Source organism: Molossus molossus, unplaced genomic scaffold, assembly GCF_014108415.1.
Source record: "Molossus molossus isolate mMolMol1 unplaced genomic scaffold, mMolMol1.p scaffold_m16_p_12, whole genome shotgun sequence".
Lineage (NCBI taxonomy): Eukaryota > Metazoa > Chordata > Mammalia > Chiroptera > Molossidae > Molossus > Molossus molossus.
In genome coordinates, this window is record NW_023425347.1 from 88,256,376 (window position 1) to 88,272,974 (window position 16,599).

The following is a 16,599-nucleotide window of genomic DNA, read 5'->3' on the forward strand; positions in this document are numbered from 1 at the left end:
TTTCTAAAGTTTAAGTGTACCAACACATCACCAATGGCCCCCTCAATTTTTCCTTAAAAAAAAAAAAAAAAAAGGTCATTGGAGCCGGGGAAGTGCCTGTGCACAGTGTCACTCAGAAAACGTGGGCCACTGGAGCGAGTTCCCTGGGAGCAGAGTCCAGCTACACACGGCACCAGTGTCACCCTGGGCCTCGCTGGGCCACAGGCACGCCAGTGCCTTTTCTCTTTACTTCCGCTTTTCAGCATTTTGTAATCAAGCATTGCTGTAACCTTTCTTGGTGGCGGTAAATGAGAGAGAAAAGAAACAGAAAGATGATGAGAGATATATATTATAAGTGCTGCTACCTGGACATCTGCCTTTTTAAAAAAATTTAATTATGTGCTGGGAACATCTTTTCAGGTTATTAAAAATCCTCCCAGAAGATCATTTTTTTTTTTTATCATCCTCACCCGAGGACATTTTTCCATTCTTTGTTCAGATAGAGTGGAGGGAGAGAGAGGAACAGAGAGAGAGAGAAACATCGATGTGAAAGGGACACATCGAGTGGTCGCCACCCGCACAACCAACCAGGGCCGGAGACAAACTGCAACCGGGGTACATGCCCTTAGCGGGAACCGAACACGGGTCTCTGTGGACCGCAGGCCGATGCTCTAACCGCTAAGCCAAACCGGCCAGGGCAGAACATCATTTTTTAAATAGATATATTGCAGTTCATTGTACGGTGGTGCCATAAGTTAAGGAACAAACGCCCTTTTATTGGAAATTTAGGTTGTTTTAAACTGATCACTGATATAAATACAGTGGTAGCAAATATCCTTGTAGTTCACAGCCTGTGTACAGTCAAGATTATTTTTTTATATAAATTGCTTCAAGTGAATTTGCTAAGTCAAAAGGTATGTAAAATATTTAAGGTTTTTGCTATTTGTGATCGAATTGCCCTTCAACACAGGGTTCATTTGTCCTGCTATGAGGCCCCATTCCCCCCTTGCCCCTGCCCCTGCCACTGCCCCTGCCCCTGTCCCTAGCCCTGCCCCTGTCCTTGCCCCTGCCCCTGCCCCTGTCCCTACCCCTGCCCCTGCCCCTGCCCCTACCCCTGCCCCTGCCCCTGTCCCTACCCCTGCCCCTGCCCCTGTCCCTGCCCCTGCCCCTGCCCCTGCCCCTGTCCCTACCCCTGCCCCTGTCCCTACCCCTGCCCCTGCCCCTGCCACTGCCCCTGCCCCTGTCCCTAGCCCTGCCCCTGTCCTTGCCCCTGCCCCTGCCCCTGCCCCTGTCCTTGCCCCTGCCCTTGTCCCTGCCCCTGCCCCTGCCCCTACCCCTGCCACTGCCCCTGCCCCTGTCCCTAGCCCTGCCCCTGTCCTTGCCCCTGCCCCTGCCCCTGTCCTTGCCCCTGCCCCTACCCCTGCCCCTGCCCTTGTCCCTGCCCCTGCCCCTGCCCCTGTCCCTCCCCCTGCCCCTGCCCCTGTCCCTACCCCTACCCCTGTCCTTGCCCCTGTCCCTACCCCTGCCCCTGCCCCTGCCCCTGTCCTTGCCCCTGCCCCTGTCCTTGCCCCTGCCCCTGCCCCTGCCCCTGCCCCTGTCCTTGCCCCTGCCCCTGCCCCTGCCCCTACCCCTGCCCCTACCCCTGCCCCTGCCCCTGTCCCTACCCCTACCCCTGTCCTTGCCCCTGTCCCTACCCCTGCCCCTGCCCCTGCCCCTGTCCTTGCCCCTGCCCCTGCCCCTGCCCCTGCCCCTGTCCTTGCCCCTGCCCCTGTCCCTGCCCCTGTCCTTGCCCCTGCCCCTGCCCCTGCCCCTACCCCTGCCCCTGCCCCTGTCCCTACCCCTACCCCTGCCCCTGCCCCTGCCCCTGTCCCTACCCCTGCCCCTGCCCCTGCCCTTGTCCCTGCCCCTGCCCCTGTCCCTATCCCTACCCCTGCCCCTGCCCCTGCCCCTGTCCCTACCCTTGTCCCTGCCCCTGCCCTTGTCCCTGCCCCTGCCCCTGTCCCTATCCCTACCCCTGCCCCTGCCCCTGCCCCTGTCCCTACCCCTGCCCCTGCCCCTGCCCTTGTCCCTGCCCCTGCCCCTGCCCCTGTCCCTACCCCTGCCCCTGCCCTTGTCCCTGCCCCTGTCCCTGCCCCTGTCCCTACCCCTGCCCCTGCCCCTGCCCCTGTCCCTGCCCCTGCCCCTGTCCCTACCCCTGCCCCTGCCCCTGCCCCTGTCCCTGCCCCTGCCCCTGCCCCTGTCCCTACCCCTGCCCCTGTCCCTACCCCTGCCCCTGCCCCTGCCACTGCCCCTGCCCCTGTCCCTAGCCCTGCCCCTGTCCTTGCCCCTGCCCCTGCCCCTGCCCCTGTCCTTGCCCCTGCCCTTGTCCCTGCCCCTGCCCCTGCCCCTACCCCTGCCACTGCCCCTGCCCCTGTCCCTAGCCCTGCCCCTGTCCTTGCCCCTGCCCCTGCCCCTACCCCTGCCCCTGCCCCTGTCCCTGCCCCTGCCCCTGCCCCTGTCCCTCCCCTTGCCCCTGCCCCTGTCCCTACCCCTACCCCTGTCCTTGCCCCTGTCCCTACCCCTGCCCCTGCCCCTGTCCTTGCCCCTGCTCCTGTCCTTGCCCCTGCCCCTGCCCCTGTCCTTGCCCCTGCCCCTGCCCCTGCCCCTGTCCTTGCCCCTGCCCCTGCCCCTGCCCCTGCCCCTGCCCCTACCCCTGCCCCTGCCCTTGTCCCTGCCCCTGCCCCTGCCCCTGTCCCTGCCCCTGTCCTTGCCCCTGCCCCTGCCCCTACCCCTGCCCCTGCCCCTGTCCCTACCCCTACCCCTGCCCCTGCCCCTGCCCCTGTCCCTACCCCTGCCCCTGCCCCTGCCCTTGTCCCTGCCCCTGCCCCTGTCCCTATCCCTACCCCTGCCCCTGCCCCTGTCCCTACCCTTGTCCCTGCCCCTGCCCTTGTCCCTGCCCCTGCCCCTGTCCCTATCCCTACCCCTGCCCCTGCCCCTGCCCCTGTCCCTACCCCTGCCCCTGCCCCTGCCCTTGTCCCTGCCCCTGCCCCTGTCCCTACCCCTGCCCCTGCCCTTGTCCCTGCCCCTGCCCCTGTCCCTACCCCTGCCCCTGCCCTTGTCCCTGCCCCTGCCCCTGCCCCTGTCCCTACTCCTGCCCCTGCCCCTGTCCCTGCCCTTGCCCCTGCCCCTGTCCCTACCCCTGCCCCTGCCCCTGTCCCTACCCCTGCCCCTGCCCCTACTCCTGCCCCTGCCCTTGTCCCTGCCCCTGTCCCTGTCCCTACCCCTACCCCTGCCCCTGTCCCTGCCCCTGCCCCTGCCCCTGTCCCTACCCCTGTCCCTACCCCTACCCCTGCCACTGCCCCTAACCCTGTCCCTACCCCAGCCCCTGCCCCTGCCCCTGTCCCTACCCCTGCCCCTGCCCCTGTCCCTGCCCCTGCCCCTGTCCTTGCCCCTGTCCCTACCCCTGCCCCTGCCCTTGCCCCTGTCATCACTGGGCATCACTAGTCAAGTAATAATGTTCTTTTCAGTACTTTTGCAATGGAAAAGTACTTTTTATTTAAAACAATATCAACTTTACAATGTTTAGAAAATTTGGAATATTTTTCCCACCCGGAAGGCCGTCACTAACATAATTACTTCCACTTTCCTGGGCTCCCACCTATTTACATTCAGACATATCCATTTGTACCTAAATGTCATCGTAGAACAGAGAGACTTTCAGGCTTTACTTGTTCACTCACCTTTATTTTCAGAAGCGTGACCATGTGGCCATATGGTCTTCTGATTTGTCATCTGCAGGGCTGCAGACTTTTAGGCTACACTTTCTCACACTGTAGTGGTGCTGGGATGTACATCTTTATACTTCGAATTTTTCTGGTATGTTGGATAATTTCCTTAGTTTGTGAGTAATGGGAAGCCTGGGTGTGCAGACATCCTCAAGGCTTTTGCTGCTTGTACTCCCAAACGCCTGCACCATCGACAGGGCTACCGACCACTTAGGGTGAGACTGCTTCTCTGCACCCCAGCTCGGACCCTGCTGCTCTTCCTTGATGCTTTGTGCACAGTCAGATGAATTCTATTCTCTCCCAGTTACTTGAGACAGGGTATGGAGGAAAGCATGGGCTTGGAGACAGGTGGCCCTGGTCCCACGTGGTAGATGTTTAACAAATATTTGTTGATTGCAAAATAGTTATGAAACAACTACTATGTGCCAGTAACCTAAAATGGCATTCAACTATTATAACCATCCTGTTGTTGGAAGAATTCTTCTTACTTTATAGAGGAGGAAGCTGAGCTTAGTCCCTGGTTAGATGAATGTCACGGAGCAAACTATTTAATGTCTCCAAGTCTCAGATTCCTTGTGTTTAGAGTGGAGGTGGTAACGCCCATTGTGCTGGGCTGCTGGGAGGACCCAGTGAGCTGAGAGTGATGCTTGGGGGGCGTGTCCTCTCAATGGTGAGTATTGTTTTTAGCTGTTTCAGGTAGTCCTTCCGCTTGACCATCTTGGAGTGATATTGCCTCTCAGTCATTAAATGTGTTCTTAGGTGTAAGGTATGGCTTTTTATTTATTTGAGAAGAGTGCCTGATTGTTTTGAACTTTCTTTTTGTTTAGGGCAATATAATATCAACGAATCCCTTGTGAAGCAGTCGCCAAAGATATTAATGTCCTGTTTTAAATCAAAAACTGGCCGTGGATTAAAACTGACATCAACAGTCCCGGGACCTGGTCATTACAACCCAAATGATCACACCATAATTCCGAAAAAGCCTCTTATCCCGTGAGTCCTGATTATTCTGATCTTTCTTTTGAAAGGTGGTTCTGGGAAGGCCCCCAACATGGGTAGAAAAGGAAGGGGGGGTCACTGCTTGTCAGGACACTGTGCCAGGTCACTCCCCAGGACCCTTGTTGACACAGAGTAGGTGCTCAGTAAATATGTATGGAATGCAGAATCTTTATTGAACAACTACTTTGTACCAGGAACTTAACATCTTATTCAGTTATCAAATAACCCTGTTGTAAGACTCACTCTTCCCGGAGGAGGAAGGTGGGCTTCAGTGAGCAGAGGTTTGCCCCAGTCCACACAGCAAACCTGAGGCGCCACCGGGATCGGGCTCAGGACTGGCCGCATCTTTCCACACCCCCCGTGGCGCGGGGCTCTCCTGGTGCCGACTTTATTCTGTTTTATAACAGAAAACCTCCGCTGGGGAGGCAGGACAGACAGAAGCAGTGACACTCTCCTGGTTTTACTGATAGGTTACAGGCCTAGACCTGAAGTTGTCAGGACTGACACTTCAGCTCTGTGACCGTGGGCACCTCGCTCACCTTCACCTGTAAAGTGGGGTAGTTCACACCTCACAGTGCTGTTTGCAGATTTTAAAATATGGATTTGGCTTGTGCATAGCAAGTGCTAATGGTGACTTAATATTAACACAGATTTCAAAAGTGAAGACAGGCACACTGAATGTTACTTTCACCTAAGAGGCTAAAAAACTCACAGGGCTTGTTTATTCCTCAGATGGTTCTAGAACTTTTGAAACTAACTTTAGTTAAGGTCAGTACCATCTCAGACCTCACCCCTGGTAGTCTTCTCCAGGCAGGGAGGGCTGACCAGAGGGCTGGGACTGAGCATGTAGGCACCTGGGCACCTCAGAGCAGGTGACTGGGCTCCCAGCCACAGTAGGTCAGAAGTCTGGGCACCCCAGGGCGGCTGGCAACATTGGCACACTCTAACCATCAGGCCAAGCACGGAGAGGGGTGTGAGGGAGGGGAGCACGACATGAGGGTGCAGCCGAGGGTCCAGGGAAGGGGTTCCGACCCTAGATGCAGTGCCCAGGGTAAGCCTCTGCTGCCCTTTGGTTCCTGGGTTGTGCACGTTGTTTCTTCACAGGCTCCGGGCTCAGGACTAGGCAGGAAAGTCTCAGGAGCAGGCTCTCTCCAAACATCAGGGACTTCCTGCCTCTGGGTTGGCTTAGGGCAGCACTGCACAGCAGCTGCCCTGCTGCCAGCGACCAGTGGGTAAGAGGGGCTTCGGAGTCCGCAGACCTGAGTGTGAGTCCTGACTGCCCCTTGCAGACACGTCTCCTCTCTGAGCCTCAGTTTCCACGTTATTAGGTGGAAATAAGAACCTTATCTCATAGGGTTTTTGTAAGGATTCGGTGAGAAAGTGCTTGAAAATAGCTGTTGCGAGTATAGCTGCTTTATTCCATGCCCTGCAGGCATATTAGGGTACAGGAAGCAGCTGCTGTTTGGCATGGCAGCTCAAGCCCCCAGCCTGTATCTGGTTGCTTCGTCAGGAAATGGTGAACGGAGCATGGAGAATGCTCAGTGTGTAAGTGCTCGCCCCAGAGAAGTGTCACTTGGCTTTGCTTAAGTTTGGATGAATGGTTTGAAATATTCTCATTAAATGGCATCTGCATCTGTCAGTCAACGGGCTCTGGAGGTTTCTGGTTCTGTGCTGGAGGCTGTGGAGCTGCTCAGGTGAACAGATCACATGCACACCTTCCGCCAGGCTCACCTGGGAGCAAGGCAGGGGAGCACGCAGCACAGCGCTGGACGGTGTGGCCACACGGCCCCATGGGCAGTCTTTCCAGCTGGGCAGTGCGATGGTGTGGGCATGTCTGGGGGTGTCTGGGGCTCACTGGCTCTCTGTGGTGCTTTGTGAATAATGGATCCTTGGTTAATAAGCCTTGGAAACATTGCTTATAAACCTCTACCCTGGGAGCATCATAGTAAGCATGGGCTTATTAAAGGCTCTGAGAAGGCCTGTAGTAAAGGATCCTGTTAAGCCCAGTGTCTCTTAAATTTGGGTTTACCTTGGTGAGTAGATGGTGTCTCAGCCTCTGTGGCAGAACATTTGTGTTAACTGGCTCTGTGGTCTGAGGCACTCTCGGCACCTCCCAGGGCCTTCATATCTCTGTGCGAAAAGAGGGGCCGTCTTTTCATTTCTGACAGTCCATGACCCCAGGTTTGCTCACCATGTGACTCAGGAGAGCACACGGAGCAGTGAACACAGAGCCAGCCTGGACCCATACAGGAAGTCCAAAAATATATATATTTTAAAATTGAAAGGATGCACAGTCAGAAATGAAGGAGGCACTAACTGAAATAAAGAATAATTTACACAGATTAAATAGTATAGTAGGTAAAGCCAAGAAGCAAACATCGATTTGGAATATAAGGAAGCAGAGAACACCCAATCAGAACAGCAAAAAGAAAAAAGAATACAAAAAATGAGGATAGTGTAAGGAGCCTCTGGGACAACTTCAAGCGTGCCAACATTCGCATCTTGGGGGTGCCAGAAGGAGAAAAGTGAGAACAAGAAATTGAAAACCACCCTGGCCGGTTTGGCTTAGCAGTTAGAGCGTCGGCCTGTGGTCCAGAGAAACCTGGGTTCGGTTCCCGCTAAGGGCACATACCTCGGTTGCTGTTTGTCCCCGGCCCTGGTTGGTCGTGTGGGTGGCAGCCACTTGATGTGTCCCTTTCACGTTGATGTTTCTCTCTTCCTCTCTCTCCCTCCCACTCTATCTGAACAAAAAATGTCCTTGGGTGAGGATAAAAAAAAAATTAATTGAAAACCTATTTGAAACAACAATGACAGAAAACTTCCCTAACTTGGTGAAGGAAACAGACATAAAAGTCCAGGAAGCACAGAGAGTCCCAAACAAGATGAACCCCAAGAGGCCCACACCAAGACACATCATCATCAAAATTCAAAAGGTTCAAGACAAAGAGAGAATCTTAAAAGCAGCAAGAGAAAAGCAGTTAGTTACCTACAAGGGAGTTCCCATAAGACTATCAGCTGATTTCTCAAAAGAAACTTTGCAGGCCAGAAGGGAGTGGCAAGAAATATTCAGAGTGATGAAAAGCAAGAACCTACAACCAAGATTACGCTATCCTGCAAAGCTGTCATTTAGAATCGATGGCCATATAAAGAGTTTCCTAGACAAGGAAAAGCTAAAGGAGTTCATCACCACCAAACCATTATTATGTGAAATGTTGAAGGGTCTTCTTGAAGAAAAAGATAAAAAATATGAACAAACAAAATGGCAATGAATACATATCTATTGACAATTGAATCTACAAACAAAATGAACAAGCCGAACAGAAACATTCTCAAAGATACAGAGAACATTTTGTTGGTTGCCAGACGGGAGGGGGTTGGGTGAATGAGTGAAAAAGGTGAAGGGATTAAGAAGAACACATTGGTTGCTAGACTGACAAACCTCAAAGAGAAGGGGGTTGGGGAGTGGGGAGAAATAAACTAAAGAACTTATATGTATAACCAATGGACACAGACAACAGTGTGGGAAAAGGCAGGAGGGGGGCGGGAGTGGGGAGGAGGGGGTCAATGGGGGGGAAAAATGAGGAACATCTGTAATACCTTCAACAATAAAGATAAAAAAGAAAAAATAATAATAAAAAAATAAAATCAACATGGAGAGGATGGAGCTGAGAAATCTGATTTCATTGGAAAACAAGAAGATAAAACTGAAGTGTGCTTTGGGTTATTTAAAAAAAAGCATCCATCCATGTATGTTGCATGATGCAGAAATGATATAATATAAAGAAAAGATACGGCTGACTATTGTAGTATTGAGGTGATGCCCAACTTCAGGCTCTTAAATGAGAGTTTCGTCGGCTCTTCTGTGTCCCTGGAGAGAAGAGGGACAGGAGGGCCTGGGAGCCCATGTGCTGGGATTGTCAGGCCCCTGAGAAGGTCTGTACAGTTGGCTCTCACACACTGAACATGCACATGACAGTGTATCTTGGGTTGGAAGTGCTTGGCTCCCCGTTTTGGTGTAGGGTTTCAGCTTGCAAAATGATATTTTGGTTCCGCTTTCTTCAGGATGTAGGAAGAACCAGGGCGATGTTCATTCTCTCTGGAATTGTTAGTCCCATGTTACGGACCAACAGAAATGAAGCCCAGAGTGATGAGAGGTTGGCAAGGTACTCAGGTGGCCAGCAGGAGGCCTGAATTTGTCATGTCTCCTGGGGAGGCTATGTGGCAGAGGGCTTAGCATGGGATGGAAGTCACCCCTCCCCCAACCTCCTGCCTTCCCCACTCACCAGCCCTGAGACTGGGGGTGAGGAGGGATGGGAGTGGGTCACTGAACTCCCAGGAAATTCAAAGACATCCTCTGGGAATGGGAACAAACGCTTCGTAAGGTGCTTGCAAGAGCCTGGTGAGGTAACCTACACAGCTCACCAGCCAGGTGCACGGTAAGCTTTTGCTGCACTTGAAGCCAGTCCTCTACCCCCGACTGGTGTTTCCTGAGGGGCCCGCAGGGCAGATGCTGTGCCAGGGGCTGGCAGGCTGTTAGCGCTGCCGTTTCTGGGTTCCTTAGTTGAAGAACACGGACAGGGTGTCGCTTTGCTATGGCCACTGTGCTGACTCAAAAGCTGAGAGGATTAATCAGCTTCCAGGGGCTTTAGAAGCGAAGAGAAGTGCCGGCCAAGGCCCCGCGTCTTCAGGCCTGAGCACTCGTCACAGCGGTGACTCAGTCAATCAGGGTGAGTCGGAATAAGGGCTTTGGAGATCAAAACAGTTCCTTCTAGCTGCTGCCTTCCAACTCACGCTGGCCGGCAAGGAGGTGGAAACCCACTGACATCTTTCTAACCCTTGAGCTACTTCCTGGAGTTCTAAGCCACTGGTTTTGCACCGACACGCCGTCCTGTCACAGCCGGGGCCGAAGAATCAAGCCCGTTGGCCCCGCTTCAATTTGGGTAATTACGAGGGACCCACCTAAAGTTCCCCTGGGATTTTCAATTAGCTATGGGGTGCTTCTTCCCCAACACTGTAATCTGTCACCTGCCACCCTGTTAAACAGATACTGCATTCCGCCCCAGAGGCATTGGCTGCCCTTTAATGATGAGAAAAAATTGCCCCTTTATCCCTCTAGACCCTGGGAATCCCTGAGGCAGAGTGAATCTGTGCCTGGGAGGGTCTCCGATGCCTTCCCCTGTGACCTGCTGAGGCCTCTGCAAACAGCTCACATTGGGAGCCGCAAACACACTTAATCCAGCTGTGGCCAACTCAGAGCCTTTGATAGATGTTTTCTTTCTACGGGGCAGGACCAGGTTGGCTTTTATAACTGAGCAATGAGGCTCATAAAAGCCTCGGTCACAAAGCACCAAGGGCTGCCCTGGGTTTGATCCAGCCTGACCTTTGCGATTTGCCCAGCCCCACCTCGACACGGGGGGAGCAGCCCTGGACGATGATACAACTGTGCGAGGGGGCTCAGATAGCTGGGCTCCCTCACTTGCTCCTTCCCCTCTGGTTTTCTCTACCTTACAGTAAATGTCCTGGAAATAGGGATGGGGCCTCAAAGATGAGTCAAACACCCCCCCCCCTCCAAAGAGCTAGACGAGGGAGCAGCATAGAAAATGCAGCATGTTCTGTGCAGAGAAGAGAATGGCGAGAATGACGGAGGGGCCAGCTTCTGGACGGCGTCTAGCACTGTGCCCCCAGCGGTACTGTAGGCAGACTTTACAGGTGCCGGAGCAGGGCGTGCATTCAGGTCCATCAGACTCGGAACCTGTGCTCCTCCAGGAAGGGAGGTGGGGCAAGGAAGGAGGCCTGCGGCTGCAGGAGTTTCCGTGCAGGAGGAGAGAAGTGAAGAGTGAACCAGGGTTTTCGGGGAAGTAGGTGCTCCTGGCGGAAGGAGCAGCATGGGAAAGGTGAGGAGTTTCTGGACAATGGTGTGGGGTGTTTCCGGAAGGTAACATGGGAGTAGGGGGCATAGGAGCTTAGGCGGGATTGAGGCCCATAAACTGAAGCTTTTCCTTTCTCTTTTCATCAGGGTCTGTGAGGGCACATGGTCAGGAATAAGCAAACAACCCGGAAATCACGGGTGGACTGAGGTTTGAAGGCAGTCAAGGTGGCTCACTCGCCTTTTGTCTCCTTGTGCCCCAGTTCCTGTCATGTGGGGCTGCAGGCCCGCTCACCCCCACTGTTTCCTCTGCTGGAAATGCCCCTTGCCCCCCCTTTTCTACTTGAAGAATTCTTGCGTGCCTTTCAGGACAAATGCCATCTCTTCTAGATTTCTGAATTCGCTCCGTTGGAATTAGCCCCACCCCCCTCTCTGCACTCTCAGTGTAGTTTTAATCTCTAGTCTAACATTTCATACTTTTTAAAAAAAATACAAGTAAAGCACTAGTTACTTTTCATAACAACTCTGGGTGGCAGGTATTGCTATCCATCATTTTACAGAAGAAGAAACAGGCAAGGGGAGGTGAAGAAACTTCTAAGGACACACAGGAAGTGACTGGGATCATCTGTCTGAGTGCAACACTGTACTGCCTTCAGTTGTCACAGCATGAGTGTCACTGGAAGTGGCCTGTCGAGCCCTCGGGAGTATTCAGGGCCTGTGTCTCAGCACAGAAGAGTCTGGCCCCCCGAGTGCCTGCAGCAGAGCCTCACACACGGCTGACGCCCTGTAGTCCCTGAGACTGAGCTGGCAGTGCACAGCCACTCCTGGCACGTGGGCGGAGTGGAGGGAAGGGACCTCTCACTCGTTTTCCCCAGCCCGCTCGGCCTCCTGCAGGCTGTCCCTGGTTGGAAGAGCAGACAACTGCTGGTCTTCTCAAAGAACCGGGCTTGGGGGTGACCCAGACATGCGATGACCTCATACAACAGTTGGCTCATTTCAGACCAGGAATAAAGCCTGTTTCTCCTGGTCTGAAATGAGCCAACTGTTGTGAGGTCATTGTCTCAATGATGCCAGTCACCTGGGAGTTCTTTGAAGGGTGACCCAAGCCAGAACAAGGAGCAGCCAGCTTTTGTTTATAAGGGGAGAGGTGGTTGATCACACAGTGTGACCAGTTCTTCCCTGCCAGCTGGAGGGAAAAGGGAGCAGTGTTTCTCCCTGTGGGCACCTTTGCTCTAAATATAAGCAGCAAAGCCAGCTGTCTGAGCCTCAGGAAGGCCCACTGTGGCTCTCGGCGACCTGGCGGTGGAGTGCCCTCCCTCTGGGTGGCTCTTCCTGAGGCTCCTTGCTCCCCTGAGACCAAGCGGCGGGCAGAGGTGCTACAGGGACCACGAGTGACAACGACTGCTTTCCCTGAGTGCTTACTCTGTGATGGCGCCATGTAGGGGCCTGGCGGACCTGTTCTCCGTTCATCAGCTCCTGTGTAGGAGTGGGTGGCATTGCGCCTGCTGCAGGGGCACAGGGCAGGGGACTTGTCTGAGGTCTCACAGCCAGTGAGTGGCACGATGAGAATTCAGACTCAGGTCTGTGCGACTCCAGAGCTCAGAAACCCCTCTGCCACGATGCCTTCGCCAAACTGTCAGGCATACGAGACTTGGTTATGGTGCTGGCGTTACCACTAATGTGCTCTGCACTTGGGGTGATTTGCTTTCTCTGGGCACCAACTTCTTTAGCAAATAAGAAGGTTGGATATGACATCTCTAGGTCCCCACTTGCTCTCTGAGTTTAAGAACACCTCTTTTCAGAAGGTGCTGGCCAAAGGGCTGCAGAGTTGCTGTGGCCAAGAATCCTAGTTCCTCTATTCCGATGGGTTGGTTTCAAGCTGGGTGCGTCTTCTATGGCTGTCCAGTGCTCTGAGGACTTTCTCTTCCCCACTGGTGAGAGACCTGGGAAGAAGCTCAGGTACGAGGCAGGAGCAGGCAGCCCTTCTATCGAATGGCCAGGAGAGTAGTATGATTCTCATAACAATCCCAGAATTCCCTGGGCAACCCAGTGGACCCTCTTTGAACCAAAGCTTGATGGAATGTCACAATTAAAAGGGACCTCAGAGGTCATCATGCCCAACTGCTCTCAATTTACAGGTGGGGAGACTGAGGCACAGAGTGAACTAGTGTCAGAGCTAGGGCTTAAGTACAGGTTCTACTTCTCTTTCATTTATTCTCTCAATACAAGACACGAAAGACTCCCTTTCCTAAAGGAGGGGAGACAGCCCGGAAACAGACCATTGCAATGGAAGTGGTGAGTGTTATGCAGAGGTCCCTTCATTTCCAACCCAGCATTTTTCTCCTCCCACGTCTCGCTTTGACAGGAAGATATTTGGTGAGATTCTGGACTGTTAATGCTGGAATGGCCTCTAGAGATCTACTGGTCTTGGGATAGCAAACCCCTGGCATTTGGGACGCCTGTTTTCTTCCTCTGGCCATGGCAAACATCACAAGTAGGTCGCCAGTGCTCTCCCCATAGCCCATGTGAGCCCTCGGTTCTTTACACAGAGCTCCAGCCAGGCTCTACCAGCCGAGCAGAGCTGACCATGAGCTCAGTGCTGCCTGCCATTCCTATTAGCTCGGTAACAGCAGTACAGCAGCCCTGTGTCCTGAGCTCTCACTTGGTGCGGGGCTGTGCCATGTTTCATGCACCATCTCATTGACCCCTGACCACAGGCCTGCAAGGTAGGTTCTATTATGAACACCATGGTGCAGATGAGAAAACAGGCCCTGGGCCCCCAGTTCACTAGCAGTGGAGCCAGGGGAAGAAACTGGTCTCCTGGTGCCATGTCAAGTCCACTTGCAGATGGTGTGGTGCTGGGCGGGTCTCGGCTACATCTGAAAACTACCATTTCCCCAATCGACTGCTTTAATGGCATCTTTCCATGTTGTCTTTTCTAAAGGAGAAACCCCATCCTGAAATTCCCCGCCCATCTTTTGCCTCTGCCCCCGAAGCCACCTGTCCCAGGCCCTGGTCAGTACGAGATTGTGGACTACACGGGGCCCGCCAAGCATTTCGTCTCCAGTGCATCGTTTGTGTCCAACACCCGCCGGTGGACAGCGGCGCCGGCCGAGCCCGGCCTGCCCGGCCCAGGTCAGAGGGGTGTTTGAAATGACTGTAAAAAGGAGATCTGGAATTGTTTGTCATTCCTGAGCCCTCAAATGCCACTGATTTATAGACTGTTTGCCAAGCAGGTTATAGGGGTTAGAGTAGATTTAGAAGAATTTTCAGCTTACACTTGCAGAGTATGAAAGTTTTTGTTTGTTTTTTTAAGTGAAAGGCCAGGGATTCATAACCAAGGACCGTGAACATCCAAGAGGCTTGGAGACAGGCTCCAGGGGGTCTGTGACGCTCACGTTGTCTGAAGACATTATCTTCTGGGCTAAGGGGCCATAGCTTTTGTCAGGGCATCGAAAAGTTCATGTTCTTACACATGTCTAAGTCACTGGCCTAGTCCGGCCGAGTCACTTCATCGTGGGGAGGCCTGGAGAGGCCGTGTCCACGGGTGCCAGGAGTGAGGGGCAGGGCAGAGTGCAGGCTGCCTCCCTCCCTGCCTGCTTTGTCCTGAGATAAACCGGGGCTGTCCCTGCAGCAGCTCTTTGAAGCCAGCTAGTTCCATTCCCTTTCACAGGTGAGCTTAAGCGACACCTGGGATCTACCTGAGAGCCAGTAGCACAGAGCACTCACTCTGGGGGGTGGTCTCTGTACCCACCAACTTATTTGCAGCTGTCTATAGAGCCCCTTACTATTTACCTCCCCTTGACATTGACCAGGCCTGGGGCACGGGTGCTGACAGGTGTGCTGGGCAGGTGGTGTGGGAAGCGGAAGGCGGGGCTGAGGTGGCTGCCAGGCCTGTCTAATGGAGCCGTTCGATAAGCACGGATGATGCTCCCACCCCGGGGAGGCAAAGATGGCATAGCCCTGTGCTTGCCCCCCGAGGTGTCAGTCCCATGGGGAAGACACCTTCCCCTCCAAACACACAGGGGAGTAGAATGTAAAGTAGACAGGACAGGGAGAAAGTCACTCTCAGAGCTTTGGCCTTGGGAACATAAGCCAACAAGACTACAGAGGTTTGACCTAAAGCCAGTCTGGTGGGTCCAGGCAGACTCTGTTTGGTTCAGCAAATGTACTAACGTTCCAGGTAAGTGCTGAGCTCTGGTGGGTGGTCTCGGGAGGCCCGGGACCTGCAGAGATCCTTGTCTGACCCTGTTTGGCTCCCTAGGAGCTTTTTGTCAGTATCACCTCTGTGCTGTTGCGTGTACGAGATACGGGGCACACAGCTCAGGCCAGTGCCTGCTGCTGCGATCGTCTGTGCCAGGTGGGCTTCACCGAGGGGCCTCCTGGGCATGAGCACATGCAAACATCTGCCCCCTTGGCTTCCAGGGGGTGCAGATTGCCTGGAGGCCACGCCCCATCAGCAGCTTCCCAGGTAACCGACAGAGGCCGCACATGGCCCCTCGCTAACTGAGTCAGCGTCAGTGTGGGCTTCCTGTCACCCTGGCTGTGCTTCCCAAGCCCTGTGTGGTCCGGGCTGCTGGTTTCCTAGAGAACCTGCAAGGTGGTGGCTTTCACTTTCCTGGAAGTTTCTAAAGTAAATCAAAACAAAACTCCTCCAACCTGACACCTTGCTTCTTTAAGAGTATTGCTTTAGCCCTGGCAGTTTGCTCAATGGTTAGAGCGTCGGCCCACGGACCAGAGAGTCCCGGGTTCGGTTCCCACTAAGGGCACGTAACTTGGTTGCAGTTTGTCCCTGGCCCTGGTTGGGGTCATGTAGGTGGTAGCCACTCGATATGTCTCTCTCGCATCGATGTTTCTCTCTCTCTCTCTCTCTCTCTCTCTGTCTCTCTCTCTCTCTCTCTCCCCTGCTCTATCTGAAGATGAATGCAAAAATGTCCTCTGGTGAGGATTAAACAACAACAAAAAAAAGAGTATTGCTTTTCTCAATGTTTTTTGCAAATTTCATAGAAAGGTCTTTTGTAAATTTTTTGCTGTTAAAGAAGTTAAAAGGAGCCGTGGCTGGTTTGGCTCAGTGGTAGAGTGTCGGCCCAAGGACCAATGAGTCACAGGTTCGATTTTAGTCAAGGGCACGTACCTCAGTTTGTGGTTTGTCCCCGGCCCTGGCTGGGGTTGTGCGGGAGGCAACCAGTTGATGTGTCTCTCTCACATCGATGTTTCTCTCTCTCCCCCTCCCACTCTATCTGAAGATAAATAGAAAAATGTCTTTGGGTGAGGATTAAAAAAAAAAGAAGTCAAAAGGAGTTAAAGAAGGTGGGAGCCAGAGTTTGAGTTCTGCCTCTGCCAGTTAAGTGCTGGATAACGTTGGGCTGGTCCCTTCCTCTGTCACCCCACATGCATGGTGCAGGGCCTGGGACGGGCCCCACAGGCCTTGTCAGCTCTGATGCAGAGTGAAAGGGACTCAGCCACTGGCCCTTTCTCTCTTAATGCTGCCCCTCTCCCTCCTCACAGCCACGTACAAGCCGGAATTCCCTGGAAAGCAGTCCTTTCTCTACAACGAGGACAACAAGTGGATCCCAGTATTGTAGTGGCCTCACGGGGCCACGGGGAAGCCTGGCCGCCAGCCGCCCCAGCCACGTGCCCAGGCAGTTCTCAGAGAACTTCTACTGTGTGTGTGACAGCTGACAACACGGGGCGGGGCTGCTCGGGGCTCCAGGGAGGAGGCAGCCGAGGGCAGGTGCCTGCCCAGGAGACTGTGCCGACTGCACCCGCGGGGTGGACAGCATGTCCTCTGGCCTTGGCTCCCGGGCTCCTGCTGGGATCCAGGGCTGGGGAGGCTCAGAGGTGCCCGTGACAAAGACACGAAGGCGTCCCCCCAGCTACGCCTTCACATCTCACCCCCAGGACGAGCGTGGCAGCCAGTCCCCGTGGTCACTCGCTGCTCGACATCTGCTTCAGGAGAGGCCGCCACACCCATGTGTTGGCTCTGTTTTC

General features: G+C 54.1%; 1 protein-coding gene across 1 annotated transcript in view; it reads left to right on the forward strand.

The window, feature by feature from the left end:
• Positions 1 to 16,271, forward strand: part of STPG1 (sperm tail PG-rich repeat containing 1) — a 47,703-nt gene extending 31,432 nt beyond the window's left edge. The window contains exons 7-9 of the mRNA XM_036256949.1: positions 4,571 to 4,736; positions 13,553 to 13,743; positions 16,117 to 16,271. Coding sequence (XP_036112842.1) covers positions 4,571 to 4,736; positions 13,553 to 13,743; positions 16,117 to 16,193 — 434 coding nt within the window. The 3' untranslated portion in view covers positions 16,194 to 16,271. The remainder of the gene's footprint in view (positions 1 to 4,570; positions 4,737 to 13,552; positions 13,744 to 16,116) is intronic.
• Positions 16,272 to 16,599: the final 328 nt, after the last annotated feature.